The sequence below is a fragment of the Schistocerca cancellata genome, chromosome 9, assembly GCF_023864275.1.
Source record: "Schistocerca cancellata isolate TAMUIC-IGC-003103 chromosome 9, iqSchCanc2.1, whole genome shotgun sequence".
NCBI classification, from domain to species: Eukaryota; Metazoa; Arthropoda; class Insecta; order Orthoptera; family Acrididae; genus Schistocerca; species Schistocerca cancellata.
Genome location: NC_064634.1, coordinates 131,762,837 through 131,786,653, shown reverse-complemented (window position 1 = coordinate 131,786,653; position 23,817 = coordinate 131,762,837). Strand labels below are relative to the sequence as shown.

Genomic DNA, 23,817 nt, shown 5'->3' with positions numbered 1-23,817 from the left:
ACAGCCTGCTTGGTCATGTACTTAGGATCAATACTGGAAGAATACCTAAAAAGATTTTTTAAAGGAGGTCTACTGGAAGAAGACAGAAAGGAAAGCCATGAAAGCAGTGGACTGACAATATGTAAGAAGATATAAAATCTCTCAGAATCAGAGGACGGTGGAGAACTGTGCTGGATGGGGGCAGACTGGAAGAAACTTGTTGAAGAGGCTAAGACCCATGCAGAGTTGTAATGCCACGAGAAGAAAAAAGAAAACACATACTTATATTTTACCTTAAAATCCTTAACAGAAACATAACAATGACAAAAAAAACAATGTAAATTTCATTACTATAAGTTTTATCATAAAAGTAGCTTCTCTTCTTCTTTACAAATACCACACTTAGAGTGTGGCTGTAGCACATTAAAAGTGAAACCTTTTGCTTCTTATTGAAGGCTGAAATTCATCAACTCACCCTGCCTATGGATGAAACACCATATCCGGAGGCCATGTTTTTACCAATAATGACAGCAAATCTTTGAAAAGGCTGTTCTTGTTGGATACCTCTTCAGGTTCTTGCAAAGATTTTCAACTGCTACATAGCTTCTAACTCTTCCAGCAACAGCTGAAAATTGGAAGAAAATGTAAAAAACTATACTAAATTTTTGTAATACAATATCACATAGCAAAACAAAAATGACAGATTAGCTACTAGTGTTTTAAAAAATTTGTTTATTTTGAGCCGACTTTCCAGTAAGTGCTAATAATAGGGTATTGAATGTATCTATTCTTTCAACTATACACCAACACTGACGTTATTTCATTATTAAGATGTTTGTTTTCTTCTTCTGCTTCTTCCCGTCCTCAGACTGTACCTATTACTGCTCTTAGATACTTGCAACCATAGCCAGCTTCTTGGAAAATGTACAATGCTCTCTTACTGGCACAAGGATGAATTGAAATCAACGAACTTTCGTTTTCGTTATGTTGGTATTTGCTGTGCAGTAAAATGTCAACCAGCACAATTGTTTTGCTTTACAGATTTTTAAGATAGTCATGTTTTACAAAATTAATTTTTGACAGTTTATTTCACCAGAAATTTATCTATAGTTAGACAACACACTGGGCCACTTTCAAAGAAAATGCTTATATCTACTATTCTTTGTTTACTGCAAATAATACAAATGGCTTACATGAAAAGATAAACTGATTACATTTTTTAGGAATATATTTTACAGCAGAAAATTACAATTATGATATAATTTGCCTTCCAGGGGTTGCTTTTGAATAAAAAAGTTCTGTCTCTTATAGCAGAGCTACTGGGATTTTGAGAAAAACTGGACCATTTCTGCATTATACTATTTCATTAGCAGGATATATATTAAATTGACACCATAACCAAATATTCACAAAACCCCAGCATTTTCTTAGTAACCAAGATACCATCCTACCATAAAAATTTTGAAACTCTTGTTCTTCCCTCCAAACTACCAGAATATTTTAAAAACTCTTTCACATCATTATTCAGTTTCTCTAGAGCGGCAAATGATGGATGATCCAATTTTATCTGATTCCCTTGAGACTATACAAACTCTGTAGTCTCTTCTGCTGCAACTGTTTTCAACAACAGGCAAGTTTTCTGAAATGTCACAGTAAGTTGCAGTCTTGTGGAAAACTAAGCTGAAGAGGAGTGTTTCTGGAGAGGGTTCATTATATACATTTCTAAGGTTCTCTCTCATGATCTATGTCTTACCACCACATAAGTTTCTACTTGTCCATTTGTAATCTGGTTTTATCAATATAAAATTTATTGCATGTTTGAAATATAGACAGAATAAAATTTTCATTAAAATAATATCTGTACATTACTTCTTAATGGGCTGCAATTTTCTCTCTGTTCAAAAACCCCTAATATATATCTTCTCAATCTGAAGCTGTAGTTAACAGTTACATAGTTTTAGAAATATTAGTTTAATACATTTAGGGCTACAGCTTTATTGCCATACCTGTACCTAGTATATAATACGTATCATAGTGAGACAATACATCTTAACATCATTGAATGTAAGTTAAAATATTTAGTTTTATGACAATATTGATAAATCTAGACACTTTTAGTTTTATGAAATTTCAGTTATTTCACATATCTATTAGCTCAGTATAATTTAATCAAGTTATCATTTATTTTGATTGTGTAGGAGCTATGAACTAACATAACTTCTGTTTCTGTGGCATTAAACAATTGCATTTATCACAAAATCTTGACCAGTTAACATTCAGGATCAAATAAATTGCTCTTACAAATCAAGTTAATATAATAATTATATTTCAAAAACCCTCCCCCATGAACAATGGACCTTGCCATTGGTGGGGAGGCTTGCGTGCCTCAGCGATACAGATAGCCGTACCGTAGGTGCAACCACAACCGAGGGGTATCTGTTGAGAGGCCAGACAAACGTGTGGTTCCTGAAGAGGGGCAGCAGCCTTTTCAGTAGTTGCAAGGGCAACAGTCTGGATGATTGACTGATCTGGCCTTGTAACAATAACCAAAACGGCCTTGCTGTGCTGGTACTGCGAACGGCTGAAAGCAAGGGGAAACTACGGCCGTAATTTTTCCCGAGGGCATGCAGCTTTACTGTATGGTTAAATAATGATGGCGTCCTCTTGGGTAAAATATTCCAGAGGTAAAATAGTCCCCCATTCGGATCTCCGGGCGGGGACTACTCAAGAGGATGTCGTTATCAGGAGAAAGAAAACTGGCGTTCTACGGATCGGAATGTGGAATGTCATATCCCTTAATCGGCAGGTAGGTTAGAAAATTTAAAAAGGGAAATGGATAGGTTGAAGTTAGATATAGTGGGAATTAGTGAAGGCAAACGCCACAGTGGTGCAGCAAGTTGAGTAAACTCAATGCTGATGGCGCTGCCGAACCATAAACAAGACTCCCATAGTCAAGGCAGGATTGAACAAGGGCTCTGTAGAGCTGCAGCAGCGTAGAGCGATCTGCACACCAGTTGATGTTGCTCAGGCAGTGGAGGGCATTGAGGTGCTGCCAAGACTTCCACTTAAGCTGATGAAGGTGAGGAAGCTAAGTCAACCGGGCTTCAAAAACCAGTCCTAAGAATCGGTATGTCGCCACTACAGTGAATGGATCGTCATTGAGGTAAAGTTCTGGTTCCGGATGAACAATACGATGCAGACAGAAGTTCATAACACATGGCCGAAAACTGGAAACTGTGGGCTAGAGCCCATGATTGAGCCTTGTGGATGGCTCCCTGTAGGCGTCACTCAGCAACACCAGTACTGGTGGAGCAGTACAAAATGCAGAAGTTGTCTGCATACAGAGAAGGTAAGACAAATGGCCCTACAGCTGCTGCTATACCATTAAAGGCCACCAAAAATAGAGATACACTCAATACTGAGCCCTGCTGGACCCCATTCTCCTGGATATGGGGGGAACTATGGGAAGCACCAAATTGGACACGGAAAGTACTACGTGTCAAGAAATTTTGGATAAAAATTGGGAGATGGTCCCAGAGACCTCACACGTATAATGTGGTATGGGTATGACGTCGCCAGGTAGTGTCTTACGCTTTTCGTAAACTAGATTATCAATGGCAGAGCGACCCTGGCGGAAGCCTCCCTTACGTGGAGGCAGTATGCCACGTGACTCCAGGACCAAACCCGACCACCAACACCATATGTTCCAGCAGCTTACAAAGAACATTGGTGAGGCTGATGAACCGTTAGCTATCCACATCAAGCTGGTTTTTACCGGGTTTGAGCACCAGAATGATGCTCATTGTGATGGAAAGATCCCATCACACCAGATCCGGTTGAAGATTACGAGATGTCACTTATAGTCAGATGAGAGATGTTTAATCATCTGACTGTGGATCCAATCCAGCCCAGGAAATGTGTCGGGTCAAAGTGCTAGGGCACTGAAAAGTTCCCACTCTGTAAATGGGGTGTTATCGGATTCACTGTGGTGTGCAGTGAATGAGTGACCTTGCCCTTCCATCCACCGTTTGAGAGTGCAAAAGGCTGGAGGGTAGTTCTCTGTTGCAGAGGCTCAAACATAGTGCTCAGCAAAGTGCTGGCAACCGCGATTGTGTCAGTAGACATTTAACACTGGGAACACCTGTTTGGGTCTGGTACCCGGAAACACGTTTGATCCTTGCCCAGACTTGGGAAGGTGATGTATGGCACCCAATGGTCGAGACATATCTTTCCCAACACTCCTCCTTCCGCTGTTTGATAAGTTGTCGAATGCAGGCATGGAGCGGATTAACGGCTATGAGGTGCTCCAGAGAAGGGTGCTACATATGCTGTGGTAGAGCTCACTGACGCTCTTTAATGGCTTCATTAACTTCCGGCGACCAGCGACTTCCGGCGACCACCAAGAGACTGCCTTTTGGCAGGGGCACAATAAAGAGCGAGGGATCATGTTTTCTGCCACAGAATGGATTGTTGTAGTCAGCTGCTCAACCATCACATCGATGTTCATGTGTGGGGGAGATTTAATGACGATAGTAGAGGTGAAAGTTTCTCAGTGCACCTTGTTTAAAGCCCATCTGGGCAGCGTCCGTGGGCCTGACGCTGGGGGGAGGGACAGGAAGGTGGGTTGGTTGGTTGGTCGTTTGAGGTTTAAGGGACCAAACAGTAAGGTCATCAGTCCCTCGTTTCAAATAGGCTCCATTCCGCTAATGGGACATCTCAGTAAAGTCAGAAAAATAAAACGGAAAAAGGTAAAAACGTAAAAGGGCAGCATGTTGTCATTGGTAAAAACAAAATGAGGGAAGTCGGCAAGAGAACGAACCCAACACTATGCTGAAGCAGCATAGGCGAGACCACCTGTGACGTAAAAGGTACAACTGCTAGAATGTACAAAGTACGTATGGGAATAGAAAGACTAACCAAGCCTTAAAAAAAGGGTAAAAACAGAGTAAAAGGGGAAGAAAAGAGGATTTCGGTCAGGGAGGGAAATCGGGAATCTCCGAACACTGCTTACAGTGGGAGACACCCAAACACTCACCGCCCTGCCCCAACACCAGAGAGAGATTAAAAACCTTAAAACTGAGAATAAAAACCACTTTCCCGGAGGAAACCGAGAACCAGAGAGACCATCCGGGAATCGTCAGCCAACATCAGAGGTAAAGTGCGGGGGAGTCTGTACTTAGCACGCAGAGCCAAAAGAAGGGGGCATTCAACCAAAATGTGGGCTACTGACTGGAAGGCTCCACAACAACACAGTTGGGGTGGCTCATCACGCAAAAGAAAACCATGGGTCAGCCTGGTATGGCCAATGCGGAGACGACACAGTGTGGTCGAGTCCTTTCGGGAGAGGCGAAAGGAAGAACTCCACGGGCCTGGTGTCACCTTAATTGCACGAAGTTTATTAGACAGGGGAGTAGCCTCCCAAGAATTGGCCCATGACTGTGCGAAGCGGGATTTGATGTGAAGCCGTAAATCCGCTGCAGGAGGGGTTACAGAAAACGGGGGGGGGGGGGGGGGGGGGGGGGTAAGTAACTGCTCCCCCAGCCAAACGATCAGCGAGCTCATTATCCAGGATACCCACATGTCCAGGGACCCAAAGGAAGTCAATGGAACAAGCAGCACGGTGAATATCAGCGAGATGGTCATGGATGGCAGAGACCAAGGGATGGTGCGAAAAACACCGGTCAATAGCAAGAAGGCCACCCATCGAGTCCGTACATAACAAAACGCGGTTGTGTGGGGACTGTTTAATAAAGGTAAGGGCCTGGGAAATTGCCATCAATTCCGCAGTAAACACCCCACATGTAGGTGGCAGCAGATGATTGTCCGTAATGACAGAGGACGTGAAGGCATACCCCACATGATCAGCAGATTTAGAGCCATCAGTGTAAAAAACAACAGCATCCCGAAACTCCCATAAAATTTGGCGGAAAAAGGAACGGAACACCACCGGGGGGATGGAATCTTTCGGACCTCGGCGGAGATCCATCTGAATTCGAGGCCGAGGAACTAACCAAGGAGGGGAAGAGGGGAGGGAGCGAGGAAGACAGGACGAAGAAGGAAGCTGAAAATCACGGCAAAGAGACGCAAGGCGCAGCCCAACCGGTAAACCGGCCTGAGGGCAGGAGTCGGGTGGGCGACGTCCATGGTCTGGGAACAGGATAGAATAGGAAGGATGAGTGGGAGAGGAACGGATAGTGAGTGCATAAGACACCAGAAGCTGGGACCGCCGAACAGAAAGGGGGGGGGGGGGGGGGGAGATCCCAGCTTCAACCAGGAGACTATCAACAGGGCTAGTAGGGAAGGCACCGGTGGCCAAACGGATACCATGATGGTGGAGCCAAACGGATACCACGATGGTGGACTGGATCCAGCACGTGCAGTGTGGAAGGAGCAGCTGAACCATAAACTGGACAACCATACTCCAAGCGAGACAGAACTAGAGCACGATAAAGACGGAGGAGGAGGGAACGGTCCGCACCCCAAGAGGAGTGGGCAAGGAAGCGAAGGACATTGAGTTTACGGAAACATCCTACCTTCAGGAGTCTGACATGGGGCAGCCAAGTGAGCTTGTTGTTGAAAAGAAGACCCAAGAAACGAAACTGTGGGACCACAGGTAATCTTTGTGCAGCGAGATAGAGCTCTGGATCAGGGTGGATCGTAGTACGGCGACAGAAGTGGACAACTCGCGATTTTAAAGGAGAGAATTGAAACCTGTGTGAGAGCGTTCTTTTTTTTTTTGTGGTTTTAGGGCGCACAACTTCAATGGTCATTAGCGCCCAGACTACATTAGGAATGCACCGCGAGGCACAAGTTTAAAACAGCAACTAAAAGGGAAAACACGATAAAAGACAAACTGACAGGCATATGATTAAATAAACACAGCATAATCAAAGGTCCTTAGAGAGGTTGGTCAAGTTGATAAAACGAAGAACGCGAGCAGCTGCTCGTGAGTCATCCGCTAAAATGGCATCTAGACTACATGGCAGGCCAAGATCAAGACGCAGTGTGTTAAAATCTGGACAGGACGTTAAAATGTGGTGGACCATCAGCAATTGCCCACATGGGCAGAACGGCGCTGGCGCAGCCGTCAGCAGATGGCGATGGCTGAACCGGCAGTGTCCAATTCGTAACCGGGCCAAAACGACCTCCTCCTGCCGAGAAGGGCGGGAGGAGGACGTCCAAGCCACGGGAAGAGGTTTCAAGGCCCGAAGCTTGTTGTCCGTAAGTGCAGCCCAATTGGCATGCCACAGCGATAAAATGCGCCGACAAATGACCTTGCTACAATCTGACGAAGGGACACAACAAGAAGCTGTCCGAGGCTGGAGGACCGCAGCCTTGGCCGCGGCATCTGCAGCTTCGTTCCCAGGGATACCGACATGGCCAGGAACCCACATAAAGCTAACCGGAGAACCGACGTCCACCAGCTGCTGAAGAGATGGTTGGATCCAGTGCACGAAAGGGTGAACCGGATACGGATCACTGAGGCTCTGGATGGCGCTCCGGGAATCGGAGAAGATGACATAAGCAGAATGTCGGTGGCGGCAGATGTAAAGAACAGCCTGGTAGAGGGCAAAGAGCTCAGCTGTGAAGACCGAACAATGGCCATGGAGCCGGTGTTTGAAACTTTGTGCCCCGACAATAAAAGAACACCCGACCCCGTCATTGGTCTTAGAGCCATCTGTATAAATGAAGGTCATATTAATAAACTTCGAACGAAGTTCGACAAAACGGGAGTGGTATACCGAACCGGGGGTAACCTCCTTTGGGAGCGAGCTGAGGTCAAGGTGAACGCGAACCTGAGCCTGGAGCCAAAGTGGCGTGTGGCTCTCGCCCACTCGAAAGGTTGCAGGAAGTGAAAAATTAAGGTGTTGAAGGAGGCGACGGAAGGCGAACTCCAGGGGGTAGCAGGGCAGAGACATACAACCCGTATTGACGGTCGAGAGAGTCGTCAAAAAAGGAACGATAAGACGGGTGGTCGGGCATTGACAGTAGCCGACAGGCATACCGACAAAGCAGTATATCGCGCCGGTAGGTGAGTGGCAATTCACCAGCGTCAGCATGAAGACTCTCGACGGGACTAGTATAAAACGCTCCGATCGCAAGACGTAAACCCCGATGTTGTATGGAGTTGAGGCGGCGTAAGATGGATGGCCGTGCAGAGGAGTATACGGAGCTCCCATAATCCAGCTGGAGCAGACGATCGACCGATATAGGCGAAGTAGGACAGTTCGATCCGCTCCCCACGACATACCACTGAGAACACGGAGGGCATTTAGAGAACGGGTACAACGGGCAGCCAAATATGACATGTGGAGACCAGCTAAGTTTCCTGTCAAATGTAAGACCTAAAAATTTTGTTGTCTCCACGAATGGGAGAGCAACGGAACCGAGTTGTAAGGACGGTGGGAGAAACTCTTTGTAGCACCAGAAGTTAATACAGACAGTCTTCTCGGCAGAAAAACAGAAGCCATTGGCGACACTCCAGGAGTAAAGACTGTCAAGAGAACGCTGAAGACAGCGCTCCAGGAAACATGTACGCTGCGCGCTGCAATAGATGGTAAAATCGTCCACGAAAAGGGAGCCTGATACATCAGCTGGGAGGCAATCCATTATTGGATTGATCGCTTTGGCGAAGAGAGCGACACTCAAAACTGAGCCCTGTGGCACCCCATTCTCCTGGCGAAAGGTGTCTGACAGGACAGAACCCACACGTACCCTGAACTGTCGATCCATTAAAAAGGAACGAATAAAAAGAGGGAGGCGACCGCGAAGGCCCCATGTATGAATGGTGCGGAGAATGCCCGCCCTCCAACAGGTGTCGTAAGCCTTCTCCAAATCAAAGAACACAGCCGCGGTCGGGCACTTCTGCAAGAAGTTATTCATAATGAAGGTCAACAAGGTAACCAGATGGTCAACAGCAGAGCGGCGCCTACGAAATCCACATTGTACATTGGTAAGAAGGCATCGATCGAGCAGCCAAACCAAACGAGAGTTAACCATTCGCTCCATCACCTTACAGAGACAGTTGGTAAGCGAGATGGGTCGATAACTGGAAGGCAAGTGCTTGTCCTTCCCTGGCTTAGGAATCGGGACAATAATAGACTTGCGCCAGTATGCGGGAACATGTCCCTCAATCCAGATGCGATTATAAGCACGAAGAAGGAAACCTTTACCCACAGGAGAAAGGTTCTTCAGCATCTGAATATGAATAGAATCAGGCCCTGGAGCAGAGGACCGTGACCGGACAAGTGCGTTTTCGAGTTCCCGCCTGGTGAATGGGGCATTATAACTTTCACGATTCGAGGAGCTGAAGTTAGGTGGCCTAGCCTCCTCTGCCTGTTTTCGGGGGAGGAAGGCAGGGTGGTAATGAGCGGAGCTCGAAACCTCTGCGAAAAAGTGGTCGAAGGCATTGGAGACATCCTCAGGGGCCACAAGCACGTCATTCGCGACCGTCAAGCCAGAAACTGGTGAGTGGACCTTAGTGCCAGATAGCCAGCGCAGGCTACCCCAGACAACAGAAGGAGTAAAACTGTTGAAGGTGCTTGTGAAAGCAGCCCAGCTGGCTTTCTTTAATAATGCGACGACACTGTGCACATAATCATTTATAACTGATACAATTCGCCACTGTAGGGTGGTGTTTAAAGGTGCGTAAAGCACGTTGACGAGCACGTAAAGCGTCTCTACATGCTGCGGTCCACCAGGGGACCGGTACGCGACGTGGAGAAGAAGGCGGGTGAGGGATGGAATATTCAGCAGCAGTGAGAATGACTTCCGTGAGGTGTGCGACCTGACGATCGCAGCTTGTGAAGGTTTGATGCTGAAACGTCGCCCTGGAAGAGAAGAGCCCCCAGTCTGCTTTGGAGATGTTCCAACTAGATGAGCAAGGAGAGGGGGTATGCTGCAGGAGATGGATAACACACGGGAAGTGGTCGCTCGAATATGTATCAGAAAGTGCATACCACTCAAACCGGCGTGCAAGTTGGGTAGTACATACAGAGAGGTCTAAATGGGAATAGGTGTGAGATGTGTCCGAAAGAAAAGTAGGGGCGCCAGTATTGAGGCAGACAAGATTGAGCTGGTTGAAAAGGTCTGCTAACAGGGAGCCCCTCAGGCAGGATGCTGGAGAGCCCCAAAGGGGATGGTGTGCATTGAAGTCTCCAGTTAACAAAAATGGTGCAGGTAGCTGAGCTATAAAATGCATTATGTCTGCCCTGGTAACGGCAGACGACGATGGAGTGTAAACGGTACAAATGGAAAATGTGAAAGTGGGGAGAGTAATTCGGACAGCAACTGCCTGCAGGCCGGTGTGCAATGTGATGGGATCGTAGTAAATATCATCCCGGACCAGCAACATAACCCCTCCATGAGCCGGAATACCTACCACAGGGGGTAGGTCAAAACGCACAGAGGTGTAGTGTGCCAAAGCAATTTGATCGCATGGGCGTAGCTTCGTTTCCTGGAGGGCTACGACGAGCGGACGGTGCAAGCGGAGCGGCAACTTCAAGTCCTCTCGGTTGGAGCGAATGCTGAGAATATTCCAGTGAATAAGGGCCATCGTAAGAAGAAAAGGAAGATGAAAGAAGGGGTCACCTCGAAGGCCGCTCAGGGCCTGGCTTCGAGCGAGCACTGCCGCCGCTATCAGTAGGCGGACAGTCATCGTCCATTGGTTCTATAGGTTCCTCAGCCACCTTGGTAAGATGGCCGGGAGGGGGAGCTTCCTCCGCTGGTGAACGGCCAGATGTTCGGCTACCAGCGGTGCGGCCAGACGAAACGGATGACGGCCTAGGGCGGAAACCGCTGGGTGGCGCAGGAGAAGAAATGCGCCGTGGCAGAGAAGGAGAACTGTGCTTCCTATGAGCCTTCTTGGAAGGTCGTTTGGTGGAATTACTGGTCGACGGCTGGGAGGTCGAGGTACATAGGAAGTCTGCACGGGACGGTTCCTTCTTGAAGGCCTGTGCATCTGACTTCTGGGTCTTCGTCTTAGCAGAAGCTGATGAAGGGGCTTGTGTCTGTGGGGTGATGGGAGGAAGAGGAGACGTCGACCGCGCGATCTTAGCACTGGCCGAACGGACGACCATGGTGCTGAAGGTCAGATCGCATGTCTGGGTTGCCACCTCCCTGGTAGTCCGAGGAGAGGAGAGGACAGTACTGAATTTACCCGCTGGGAGCAGCGTGGGCTTCCTACTAGCAAATAGCTTGCGAGCAGCCGAGGTGGACACTTTCTCTTTGACCCGAATTTCTTGGATACATCGTTCTTCCTTATAGATGGGACAGTCGCGGGAGGACGCTGCATGGTCACCCTGACAGTTCACACAACGAGGAGACGGAGGTGGACAGTCACCCTCATGGGCATCCCTGCCACAAGTGACACATATAGCCGCATTGGAACAAGACTGGCGAGTGTGATTAAAACACTGACACTGTTAGCAGCGCGTAGGTGTTGGGACATAGGGGCGAACAGAAATAACCTCATAGCTCGCTTTGATGTGCGATGGCAGCTGATCAAAGGTCAAGAAAAGTGTCCGGGTCGGTACAAGGTCATTGTTGACCTTTTTCATGACCCTATGGACAGCCGTCACGCCCTGCTCAGCGAGGAAATACTGAATCTCCTTGTCAGTCAATCCGTCGAGTGATCTAGTATATACCACACCACGAGACGAATTCAGAGTTCGGTGAGCCTCCACCCGGACAGGGAACGTGTACAGGAGTGTGGCTCGAAGCAGTTTCTGTGCCTGAAAGGCGCTCTCAGTTTCTAGTAGCAAGGTACCATTACGCAACCTTGTACAAGACTTAACAGTACTGGCTATGGCATCTACACCCTTCTGGATAACGAAGGGGTTGACAGAGGAAAAATCCTTTCTGTCCTCAGATCGAGAAACGACGAGGAACTGTGGGGCAGGCGGTAGTACCTTTTTGACTGGTGGCTGGTCATGTTTCCGTTTGTGGGCAAAAGTCGAGAGAGAAGAAGAGAAATCCATTGCAGAGGAATCCCTCATGATTGCCAGCGTCTCCGATGGCACGCTCCTTCCTTGTGGGGACCCTCTCAGAGGGCACTCCCGCCTTAGGTGAATGTTTACACCTCAGGTCACACCTCCCGAGAAACAGACGGAGGGACCAATCGGCATGGTCAGAAGGTATCAGCTCAAGCAATCACCCCTCCCTGGGCCTGGCCTTTACCAGGCGGTACGTGCATGCCTTACTTGTCTACCCAGGGCGGGGAATTACGCGTTACCCCGTCACCGGCTACGCGTGCGAACGCGTGGGTCGGCCTTCAGGCATGCACAGGGAGGAAGGAAGAAGAGGAAAAGGAAGAGAGAGAGGACAGACTGTCTCAAACGCCGAGGTGGAGACAAGAGCAGGCAAGGGAAAGAAGGCAAGGGAAAGAAGGCAAGGGAAAGAAGGCAAGGGAAAGAAGGCAAGGGAAAGAAGGCAAGGGAAAGAAGGCAAGGGAAAGAAGGCAAGGGAAAGAAGGCAAGGGAAAGAAGGCAAGGGAAAGAGTAAGGAAGACAGTGAGACGGAGAAGAACAAAGAAAGGAACCAACCAAAGGAAGAAAGAAACGAGAAGTGAAAAACCAAAAAGACCACAATTATAGGTCGTGGAACCGTCCGTCTCCGGACGCAGGCGCTAACTACCCCCTTCAGGGGGATGGACTCCTTTTAGTCGCCTCTTACAACAGGCAGGAATACCGCAGGCCTATTCTAACCCCCGAACCCGCAGGGGGACCAGATACGGTTAAACACCCGAAGAAGATGTTGCCGTTGTGGAGCACTGAGATGTTGAAGCAGTTGGTTATGAATGGAATCTGGGCCAGGGTCCGTATCATGAGACGAAGATAGAGCAGAAAGAAATTCCCATTAATTAAAAGGTTCGTTGTAAGATTCTGACTCACAAGGGGTGAAACATAAGGTGGAAGCTTCAGCCCGCTGTTTTTGATGAAGGAAAGCAGCTGGATAGGAGGATGACGCTGATGCCACTGCAAAATGGGTCACTAGATGTTCTGCAAGAACTAATGGGTCCGTACAAATGCCATCTGGGAGGTGAAGGCCTGCAAGGGTGGACTGCCGATGGCAACCTTAGAGAGAGCGAAGTGTAGCCCATACCCGTGACAGAGGGACAGTAGAACCAAGGGAAGAAACGAATCGTTCCCAACACATCCGCTTGCTCTGTTTGATTAAATAACGGGCTTTAGCGCGAAGGCGTTTAAAGGTAGTAAGGCTGGCTACGGATGGGTGCCTCTTAAAGTGTTGCAAAGCTCGACGGCGATCACGGATGGCAATGGCAATGGCAATAGCCGTACTCCACCATGGGACTTGCCGGCGACGAAAGGGGCCAGATGAACGCGGGACAGCAAGGCTAGCAGCGCGAACAATCGCGTCAGACATGTCACGTAGGATGTCATCAATACAAGCCGACAGAGAGGGAGAAAACGCGACCTGTGCAGTGTATAGAGGCCAATCGGCGCGTTGGAAAGACCAACGAGGCAACTTTTCCATCGGGGAGCGGGAAGGGAGCGTGAGAATCAACGGGAAATGGTCACTATCACAAAGCTCGTCAGGTCGTCGTGTGGCGACCAGTGTAATGAAGGGAGGAGAGAGGGAGAAGAAAGAGAAAGATCAATGGCAGAAAAGGTACCATGACCGGCACTGAAATGAGTAGGGGAGCCATCATTAAGAAGGCACAGGTCATGGTCTGCAATAAATTTGTCTATAAGAAGACCTCGTCTAGATGGAAAGGCACTGCCCCACAAAGGATGATGAGCATTAAAATCCCCAAGGAGGAGGAAGTTGCTGAAGAAGGGCAGTTAAGGCAGCAGGTGTAAGAGTCTTGTCAAGAGAGAGATAAAGACTGCAAACTGTGATTGCAGAGTCGAAGTGGACCCTAACAGCAACCGCTTCCAATGTAGTTTGAAGAGGAATCCACATGCTAGCAATGTCTGTACGGACCAATGTACGAACGCCACCAGAAGCCCGCAGGGGTCTGACCAGATTTCGACAGAAAACACGGAACCCACGGTGGGTCGGTGAGTGAGCATCAGTAAAATGAGATTCCTGGAGAACCACACAAGCTGCAGAGTAGGACGAAAGAAGGGATTTCAATTCCGGAAGGTGACGATAGTATCCATTACAATTCCATTGGAGAACCACAGAACGATGGTTTAAATGGGGGCTGAACACTTTAAATCCAGTCATACCGCCGGGTCCCCATCCGTCACCGACAAGGAGGGGGCGACATCCATGAACGACAGGTCAGAATCCAATATGACTACGAAGTCTTTCGCGACGGAGTCCTTGCATAAAAAGTTCTCAGTTTACTTGCCGCGTCAAATTTGGATAAAATCCCAAGCTTTCGATGACTACCTCCGTCATCTTCGTCAGGGGTAAAACTGACTGAGTCAGAAACATTGCCGGGAGTCAGTTTTACCCCTGACGAAGATGACGGAGGTAGTCATCGAAAGCTTGGGATTTTATCCAAATTTGACGCGGCAAGTAAACCGAGAACTTTTTATGCAAGGTCAGAATCCGGTTGTGAAGTCGGGGAAGGGACCTCCGGTGACACCAGAGGCTCTTTGTCCCGGGACTTATGTTTCTTCTTCCGTTCAGGCTGAGATCGAGGAGCGCTGTGTGGCATGAAGGAGCCAGCTGCAGCAAGATCAGGAACAGAAAGAGACCGGGCGACCTGGGGGCAGACAGACCGCGGCTCTCGCGGTCGTCGCGCGGCAGCAGACCTTTGGCCTGGAAGGTGCCGGGAAGGGGCATCCCGGGAGAGGCGCCCTTGACCGGCAGACGTCGAAGAAGGAGTGGGACACTTCTCCGGCTGGGGAGGGGGAGCAGCGCCCATAGGAGAAGGTGTGGGAGCCGCAGGGGAGGCGGGGAGGAGAGGGGTCCGGGATGGGGGTAAGGAAGGGGGAGGAAGGGGGGAAGATGTAACCAAGGCGTAACTAGGTGTCATGGACACAGGGTGGAGTCGTGCGTATTTCTTACGGGCCTCTGTGTAGGTTAAACGATCAAGGGACTTATACTCCTGTATCTTTTTTTCCTTCTTATATACTGGGCAATCTGGTGAACGTGGAGAATGACTACCATGACAATTTACACTGACAGGAGGGGGAACACAGGGACTCCCCTCATGGAGTGGACGTCCACAGTCACCACAGAGAGGAGCCTGTGAACAGCAGGAAGACATGTGTCCAAAACGCAAGCACTTAAAACACCTCATAGGAGGTGGGATGTACGGCTTCACCATAGACCATAATCTTAACTTTCTCAGGGAGGGTATCCCCTTCAAAGGCCAGGATAAAGGCACCAGTATCAATAAGATTGTCTTTAGGACCCTTCTGAACATGCCGAACAAAGTGAACACCCCACCGTACGAGATTGTCCCGAAGTTCCTCATCAGTTTGAAGGATGAGGTCCCTGTGAAAAATCACACCTTGTACCATATTTAAAGACTGGTGGGGGGTAATGGACACAAGTATTGTGCCAAGATGGGTACAGCCACGAAGGGCCGCAGATTGGGCAGCTGAAGCAGTTTTTATCAGCAACGAACCCGACCGCATCTTGCTCAGGGAGTCCACTTCGCCAAACTTGTCTTCAATGTGTTCCACAAAGAATACAGGTTTGGTATTGGTGAAAGTATCTCCATCAGTCCTGGTGCAAACTAGATAACGGGGGAAAGGTTTTGGCCCTAGCCGACGGGCCTGACCCTCTTCCCAGGGGGTAGCCATGGAAGGGAAGGCCGAAGGGGCAAGAGAAGCAGCACTTGAGGAATCAGTTCCACGCAGAGAGACGGCCAGAGTTCTGGACCCGTATGCGTTTCATTTGCATAGCGTCCGCCCTGATACCACCCACTCCGATCAGGGGCTCTCCTCACGAGCGCCACCCAGCCACAGCAAGGGCCGTCTGGCACGGCGGCCATTGCCGGGAGTTCTGATGCTCCAGGATGACGAGCAACCACTCCAAGGCATGCATGAGGTCACAGCTCAGGTATCAGAAGTGTGATCCCTGTGTGTTCAGGGGGCTCAACCAAAAGGGTACATAGCGACCCCACCACACTGGCTGGCTACCGTGCTGGCTATGCACCCTAGTATCAGACAACGACGTGAAAGAAAAGGTGGAATGTACTAGGAGGGCGCACGTCGGAGACACTAGGTAAGGTGCTCTTCCCCAAATGGCTCACACTACGGAGGAGAAATTTTGTAATGGATGTCAAACTCCAGAGGGTGACCAAGGAATGCCAAAAGGAGGAGATGACTATGCAACAAAGCCGAATTGGAAAACCAACAGAACCAGGAGGATAGCGGGGGCCAACATAAGCAAGGACACCAAGAGAGGGAGAGGAGAGGGCGAGGGGAAAGGAGGGGAAGGAAAAGGAAATGCAGCCCTGGAGAGAAAGAAGGCTGCTATAGCTCGGGGCCCCATGCTCGCCACACACGTATCCACAAAAGAGTTGTGGACCCCCTGGGGGGCTGCACAATATGGATTAAGATATACACTGCAGACAGTTATTTCCTGCATCATCCTCATTCTGACAACCACAGCTTCAAGAGTGGTTTCAAGGGGCACAGTTTCACTACAGACTGAGTTTAGGACATAAATGAAAAACTTCAACTGACACTCTATTATAGTCACTACGGTTCCTGTAATATCCCTTATAGCCACGGAGGGCATGGTCCGCATTGTACCATCGTACAATATGCGTTAGATGAGTATGTGCCAAGCAAGATCGTAATAGATGGAAAAGAGCCACCGTGGTTCAACAACCGAGTTAGAAAACTGCTGCGGAAGCAAAGGGAACTTCACAGCAAACATAAACATAGCCAAAGCCTTGCAGAAAGAAAATTGTACTGAAATGCAGGAGGATCTGCAGCGAATTGACGCATGGTGCAGGGAATGGCAACTGAATCTCAATGTAGACAAGTGTAATGTGCTGCGAATACACAGAAAGATAGATCCTTTATCATTTAGCTACAAAATAGCAGGTCAGCAACTGGAAGCAGTTAATACCATAAATTATCTGGGAGTACGCATTAGGAGTGATTTAAAATGGAATGATCATATAATGTTGATTGTCGGTAAAGCAGATGCCAGACTGAGATTCATTGGAAGAATCCTAAGGAAATGCAATCCGAAAACAAAAGAAGTAGGTTACAGTACGCTCGTTCGCCCACTGCTTGAATACTGCTCAGCAGTGTGGGATCCGTACCAGATAGGGTTGATACAAGACATAGAGAAGATCCAACGGAGAGCAGCGCGCTTCGTTACAGGATCATTTAGTAATCGCGAAAGCGTTACGGAGATGATAGATAAACTCCAGTGGAAGACTCTGCAGGAGAGACGCTCAGTAGCTCGGTACGGGCTTTTGTCAACGTTTCGAGAACGTACCTTCACCGAAGAGTCAAGCAGTATATTGCTCCCTCCTACGTATATCTCGCGAAGAGACCATGAGGATAAAATCAGAGAGATTAGAGCCCACACAGAGGCATACCGACAATCCTTCTTTCCACGAACAATACGAGACTGGAATAGAAGGGAGAACCGATAGAGGTACTGAAGGTACCCTCCGCCACACACCGTCAGGTGGCTTGCGGAGTATGGATGTAGATGTAGATGTAGAACCAGATTTCCTGGAGGGCTATGCAGAAAGCAGGTACAAAGCTTAAGAGTTGCCATAGCTCAGCCAGGTAGTGGAAAGAACCGCTGCAATTTCACTGGAGAATGATGACATCGTAGGACTGGGAAGGCATGGAACATTCAATGAGGCACTTTGCGCCTCAGGGTCACCTGCTGCCATCGACTTATTGGCTGAGCAGTCTATATCCATTGTGTCTGAGGATCCAGCGAAATCTAGGTCCTCAGCAGATGCCAGAATTTCCACCTCATCCACACATGCAGAGCTGGTAGGTAAAGGTGGTGTGGGTGCCACTGCAATTCCCTTGGTCTGGGGATCTTCTTTGTGGATTTATCTCGCTGCTCCTTGGGTTTCCTGGCTGGGAGGACTTCACTGGCTCAGTCTCCAGGGCTGAGGATGAGTGTGAAGCCCTATGACCAGCTGCTTTTGGGCTCTTCAGTCACTGGCGGGTGTAATTTTTCCACTAGCAAAAACCTGGGAAGGGAGTGACCCAAAGGACCCATCCCTATATCCCTAGCGAGATGAGCCGAAGAAGACTTATGTTTCTCCAGCGCAGAAGTGGGAACTAATTTCCCTGATGATTGGGAAGGGGGGGGGGGGGGGGGGGGGAAGGGGGTGTTTGCTCCCAAAGTAGGTGGTGCAGGAGCAACATGGAGGGAAGTGACCCCCTCCCCATCAAGGGGGCAGGTGTAGTCTTCCGGCTCTCAGAGGTGACTGGGGTTGGCGGAGCTGACGGTGCTAGAACTGTTGTAGCGGCGGCATAAGACGATGTTGTACGTACAGGATGTAGGCATTCAAATTTCCTCTTAGCCTCAGTGTAGGTCAGTGGGTCCACAGTTTTGTACTCTATTTTTCCTTTCTTTCTGGAGAATCCTGCAGTCAGGCGAGCAATGTGAATGGTGCTCGCCACATATGACAGGCGGGGCAAATGGAGTACTGGAATGCGATGGGCGTCCGCAATCTCGACATATAAGGCTGGAGGTACAGTGGAAAGACATATGGCAAACTTCCAGCATTTAAAGCACCACACTGGGGGAGGGATATAGGGTTCTACACCACAGCGATAAACCATCACCTTGACCTTCTCAGGTAATGCATCACCCTTGAAGACCAAGATGAAGGCACCGGTGGAAACCTGATTATCTGTCTGACCCCAGTGGACATGCTGAACGAATTGTGGACCTCGCTGCTCTAAACTGGCATGCAGCTCATCATGGCTTCTTCATCATGAAAGATCTCCCATTAGCTCTCGAACATACAAGGTACCGGGGCGAATAAGATCTGCTGCCATCCTTAGCCTGATGTTCCTCCCATGTTGTGGCCAGGGAGGGGAACGATTTGAGGTCATACTTCTGTACGCTGAATTGAGCCCGTGAACGCTTATAGACTGCTGGTGTTTGAACACCAGGAAGAGATGATGTACTATGCTTCATCGCATGTCATCCGCCCTGATGCCACCCATCCAACCAGAGGGCCTCCCAACAGGCGCCACCCAGCCGCAGCAAAGGCCACCTGGCAGGATTGCCACTGTCAGGAGTTCTGATGCCCCAGGGTGATGGGCATCTACTCCTTGGCATATGTGGGGAGGTAATGGCGCAGGCATCAGCAGAACGATATTATCAGTGTAGAGAACGATACTGCACAGTTGATGGAAAGATACACATCCAAGAGGGTGACCTCTCCCAACAGTGAGCAGAAGTGCAGATCCACGTCGACGAAGGATGGGATAGGTCTCAGCGCATGATGGACACGATGCACCATGCAAGGCGTCCTTCCCCAACCGGCTCGCTCTTCAGAAAAATTTGGAAGAATGGAGATCAAACCCTACAGGGGATCATCACATAAAGGCCGAAACATGTGAGACTCCTAGTCGCCTCTTATGACAGGCAGGAATACCTAGGGCCTATTCTAACCCCAGGACTCGCAGGGGGGCCAGGACGGTGAGACTAGATCTGATGGGCAGGGCCTGCACATTAGTGGGAACCGAATGGCTTCAGATGGGCAGACCCGATTCATTACTAAAATACGCAGAGATGGCCTTTGGTTTTGGTCTATCATGGAAGTCCACTTGTGTGGCCAGCTATTCACAGCAACAGAGAGCATGTTGATGAAATGCTACCATGGTGATCAATTGTGTGACAGATAACTTGTTCAAATACTCTGAGCATCAATAATAGTGAGGATAGGTACCAACTCATCATAAAGACGATTGCTGAGCTGAAGACAGGCACGTGGAAAAGACAATCTCACACTCACACCTAATTTTTCAGCCATAGCTTTTGCCAGAAAATGAGTGTGCGCGCGCGCACTCACACACACACACACACACACACACACACACACACACACACACACACACACACACACACACACACACTTACTCAGAAAACTCATGCACACATGACCACCATCCCTGCCTACTGTCTCCAAAACTCAGATCCAAATATACCACTCCGTATGCCTCCCTGCCTCTTGTAGCACTGACTGCAACTTGGGGGTGGGGTGGGGGGGGGGGGTGTTGTAGGAAGGGGAGAAGCAGTAGTAATGAGGGAGTAGGGAAGCGACACACGTATTCAGCTGCACCCAGCCAGCAATGATGCACAATACCTAAGTAAACCAACCATTTCATCTACTGAGGCAAAAACAAGGTTTTTCCAGTGTTTTTATCAAATTTCCCTGATGTGTTTGATGTTCACTGATTTCCAGAACCTGTGACAACCCTGTCTGCCCACACTTTTTCTCCCAGCATGAAAAGTTTCTCACAATCTGGCTGTCATGAAACATAGTAGCAAAAAGTTCATTAATATTAGTGCAACTACTATGGGAATTATTTGAATTGGCGCACTTCACAGACCACAATATTTCTGCCTTAATATTATCACTCCTAGGGAAAACCCTACAGAGGATCATCACATAAAGGCTTTTTTCACGAACAAGCTTTCCACGGAACACTCGGGCAAGTTTTCTAATGTTGTCACTAGTCCACTCCTTCACTATAATTGTAGCAGCTAAAACCACAGGAAAACTCTAGACTTTCTGAATGTGGCCAGTTCTTGGAATTCCAGACAACGGTCTTCAGGTCGTGCCTCCACTAACACACAGATAGGACCTGCAGGTATTTCGAATCTGTGGTCCGTCACTGAAGTCAGACTTTTTGTGACCAACTTATTATGAATATCGCAATATGTTTGTGTACAAATATTACATAGTTGAACGACTGTTTCAATATACAAACAAGGACTATCGAGAAACTAGTCATAACAGTGTACAAGATTTCCTATTTAGTAAGCAGTAATATCTGCCACCTCTCTGAACTCTATAGAAACAAGTGATTCCAATTTGAATCAATGAAGAAGTTACCAAGTTGGTGAGCAGACACCTGATGGCTACACACCTTTCTGATTATTCTGAATTGATCGGAGGAGCATTAAGGAGATGAAGTGGTTCAGTAAACAATGTGACAAACAGATAGGAGAGACACTTTTTGCAGATGCGATAGGAATATCAGTATAGTTGTAACAAATGGCTCAATTATCATGATTACATTGAAAAGTAGTCAATAAACACATGTAATACCTGCATATAAGCCATTTTTTATACATTTGTTTTTATTGCTTATCCTAGTGAAGAATAGGTAAAGAATCCTAGTATTAGCACCATCACCAATGAAAATATAAAAAATCATTTGTGCCACTTTTAACAACAAACTTTTATTAAAAAATAATCTGCTGCTTCAGAATATAAGTTTGTTTATGCACACAATAAGGGGGGGGGGGGGGGGGGGAGAGAAAAAAAACCCACACTTTTGTTTGCTTTAGGAGAGAAAGTGTAAAAGCCAGTTGTCAAAAGTTCAAAGTAACTATGAAACTTCTCATACAAATTTAATTATGTAGCGCCTGTATAAAATACTGGAAAGAGGAGGGGAGAGTAAGATTCATTCATCAAAAATCATATTTTCTTAGACCCTGATAATCTGCACTTACGAGTCAATAAAGGACATTACTTATACATAACTTAGTACATTAGTAGAAAAACAGCTATACAGAAATGGAAAACGCACTCTCTCTTGTCATCCTGTTGCTGTTTTTAACAACTGCTTCGTATTAAGAAGTCATGTAACTTTACCAATTTGAGTAAATACTATCAACTGTCTACACATTGGAAAATTCAAAATATGTGTAATATGATCAGAAATTGCACGACTGAGTATACATTTTCTGATAAATCATAAGATATGTTTTGATCTATTTTTTCAGTACCTTGGAATTTCTAACTTTCTACCTGATGTCTGCTCTTGAGCTGTTAAAGATTCTTCTTTTAGAATGCAAAACATGTTCTGAATCCTAAAGAGGGACGTAAAGCAGACATGTAAATAATCTTCACTTCAAATATTGTCAGTGAGAATTTCACAGTTCATTATATTTCCCTCCTACAGCTAAGGACTAAAAGTACTCGTATGTAAGTAAGAATCTCAATGTATCCGAAGAGGCTACTAAAAGACATTTGGTCATCAACTCCACATACTACTACTCTAACTGCACACTTTTGCTGAACAATTAACACCCTCCCCCCATCTTAAAAAACTAGATGTGTTGTGTCAAGAGATTATGCTGTAGAACCTGAGTCAGAGTTTAGGGCCAATAGCAATCAAACAGTAGTCAGTAGTTTGCAAAACAGTTTTAGGAGCAAATATACAACAAATATTTGCAAGAATAAGATTAAATATTTGAAATGTCCCACAAAAAAGACCCGGTTGCTGATAACATAAATGATTCCATTTTTAGAACAGGTCTACACACTACTTCATGAGTTTCTTTTTTCTCTTTCATTTCTACAATTTTGGACTCCAACTCCCTTTAACCTCTGGTAGGTAGATAAAGCAGATCACCCTTCACCACACACCAGTATGGTGTAATTGTAGGATCTCTCAAACCATAATAATGAAGACTATTTTAAAGCTATACTGGAGTACATCAATTATTTATACAATGCTGGCATCTAGGCAAATGAAAGACATAGGGAGGTTGGCTACTCAGAGAATATGTGTATTAACAGGGACCATTACATCATACACAAACTAACCAATACACTGTGCATATGCTGTAGTTTGGCAAATGAGATGTAACAGGAGAACTGAAATAGCAGCTGTACAGTAATTAAAGCTTCTAACCAGTCTGCACATGTGATAGTCACATGAAATACATATTTTTAAAGGGTTATAGCTCGAGTAACCAATTTTGTTTGAATTTGTAGTTAAAGACAGCCGTTGAGCACTTTAGAAGGACCAGTAGTGACTTGGTTCAAAGAACTTTTACATCTGGAAAATTACTCTGCAATTCACACTAAAGTGGCTGGTAGAGGGTGCATTGAATCACTTCACCTGTAGCTGTTTTTTCTCTTGATGTATGAGGAATCGGTACTTTAGATTAGCAAGCGATGTGTTGTGGCTGCTTCTGCATTTCATGTACAACTTGGCCAATTTCACATCCTTGAAGGGTCTCTAGCATGATGGGAATTACTTTACTCTATGAATGAAGAATGGTTACTATATGTTTGCTACCTGCCTGCAACGAAATGGCTATAAACAAGTTACTTAAACAATACATTAGTATTTCGGTAGTACAACGAGTATGGCAGAACATTTTTAGCAAATTAAAACATGGAAGGAAGCCCAGGGTTTAACTTCCTGTCGACAACGAGGTCATCTGGGACGGAGCACAAACACGGTTTCTCGGATGAGGAACGAAATCGGCCATGCCGTTTCAAAGGAATCATGCCGGCATTTTCCTGGAGTGATTTAGGGAAATCATGCATAACCTAAATCTGGGTGATTGGACGCCCATCTAAACCTCACACCACAGAGAGACCAGTGTGCTAATCACTGAGCCACCTCCAAGTTAAAAATTTCAGTCGATTGGTAATTCACTCATGCCTAGTTAAATTAACGTCAGATTCAGCTCCAATGTCAAAATTGAAATCGAGAAAAATTCGTAGACAGCTTCATATTTCTACTAGTGCGGCATCATTTTACTTTCTGGCAAGTCCAGCATTTTACCTACCACGACGAAGATTTTGTATTTCGGTGTCTTTCCTTTCGATCTACGTTGAAATCCATGCCATGGTCCAACCTACTTAATTGTTAACGTCACTTGACAAAGAAGGAACTACACAGGATAGAGGTAAGCAATTTAATTTCGGACATGAATGCT

General features: G+C 47.2%; 1 protein-coding gene across 1 annotated transcript in view; it reads right to left on the bottom strand.

Moving 5' to 3' along the window:
* Positions 1 to 23,817, bottom strand: part of LOC126101150 (RISC-loading complex subunit tarbp2-like) — a 68,502-nt gene that overhangs the window by 44,361 nt on the left and 324 nt on the right. The window contains exon 2 of the mRNA XM_049911843.1: positions 455 to 604. Coding sequence (XP_049767800.1) covers positions 455 to 490 — 36 coding nt within the window. The 5' untranslated portion in view covers positions 491 to 604. The remainder of the gene's footprint in view (positions 1 to 454; positions 605 to 23,817) is intronic.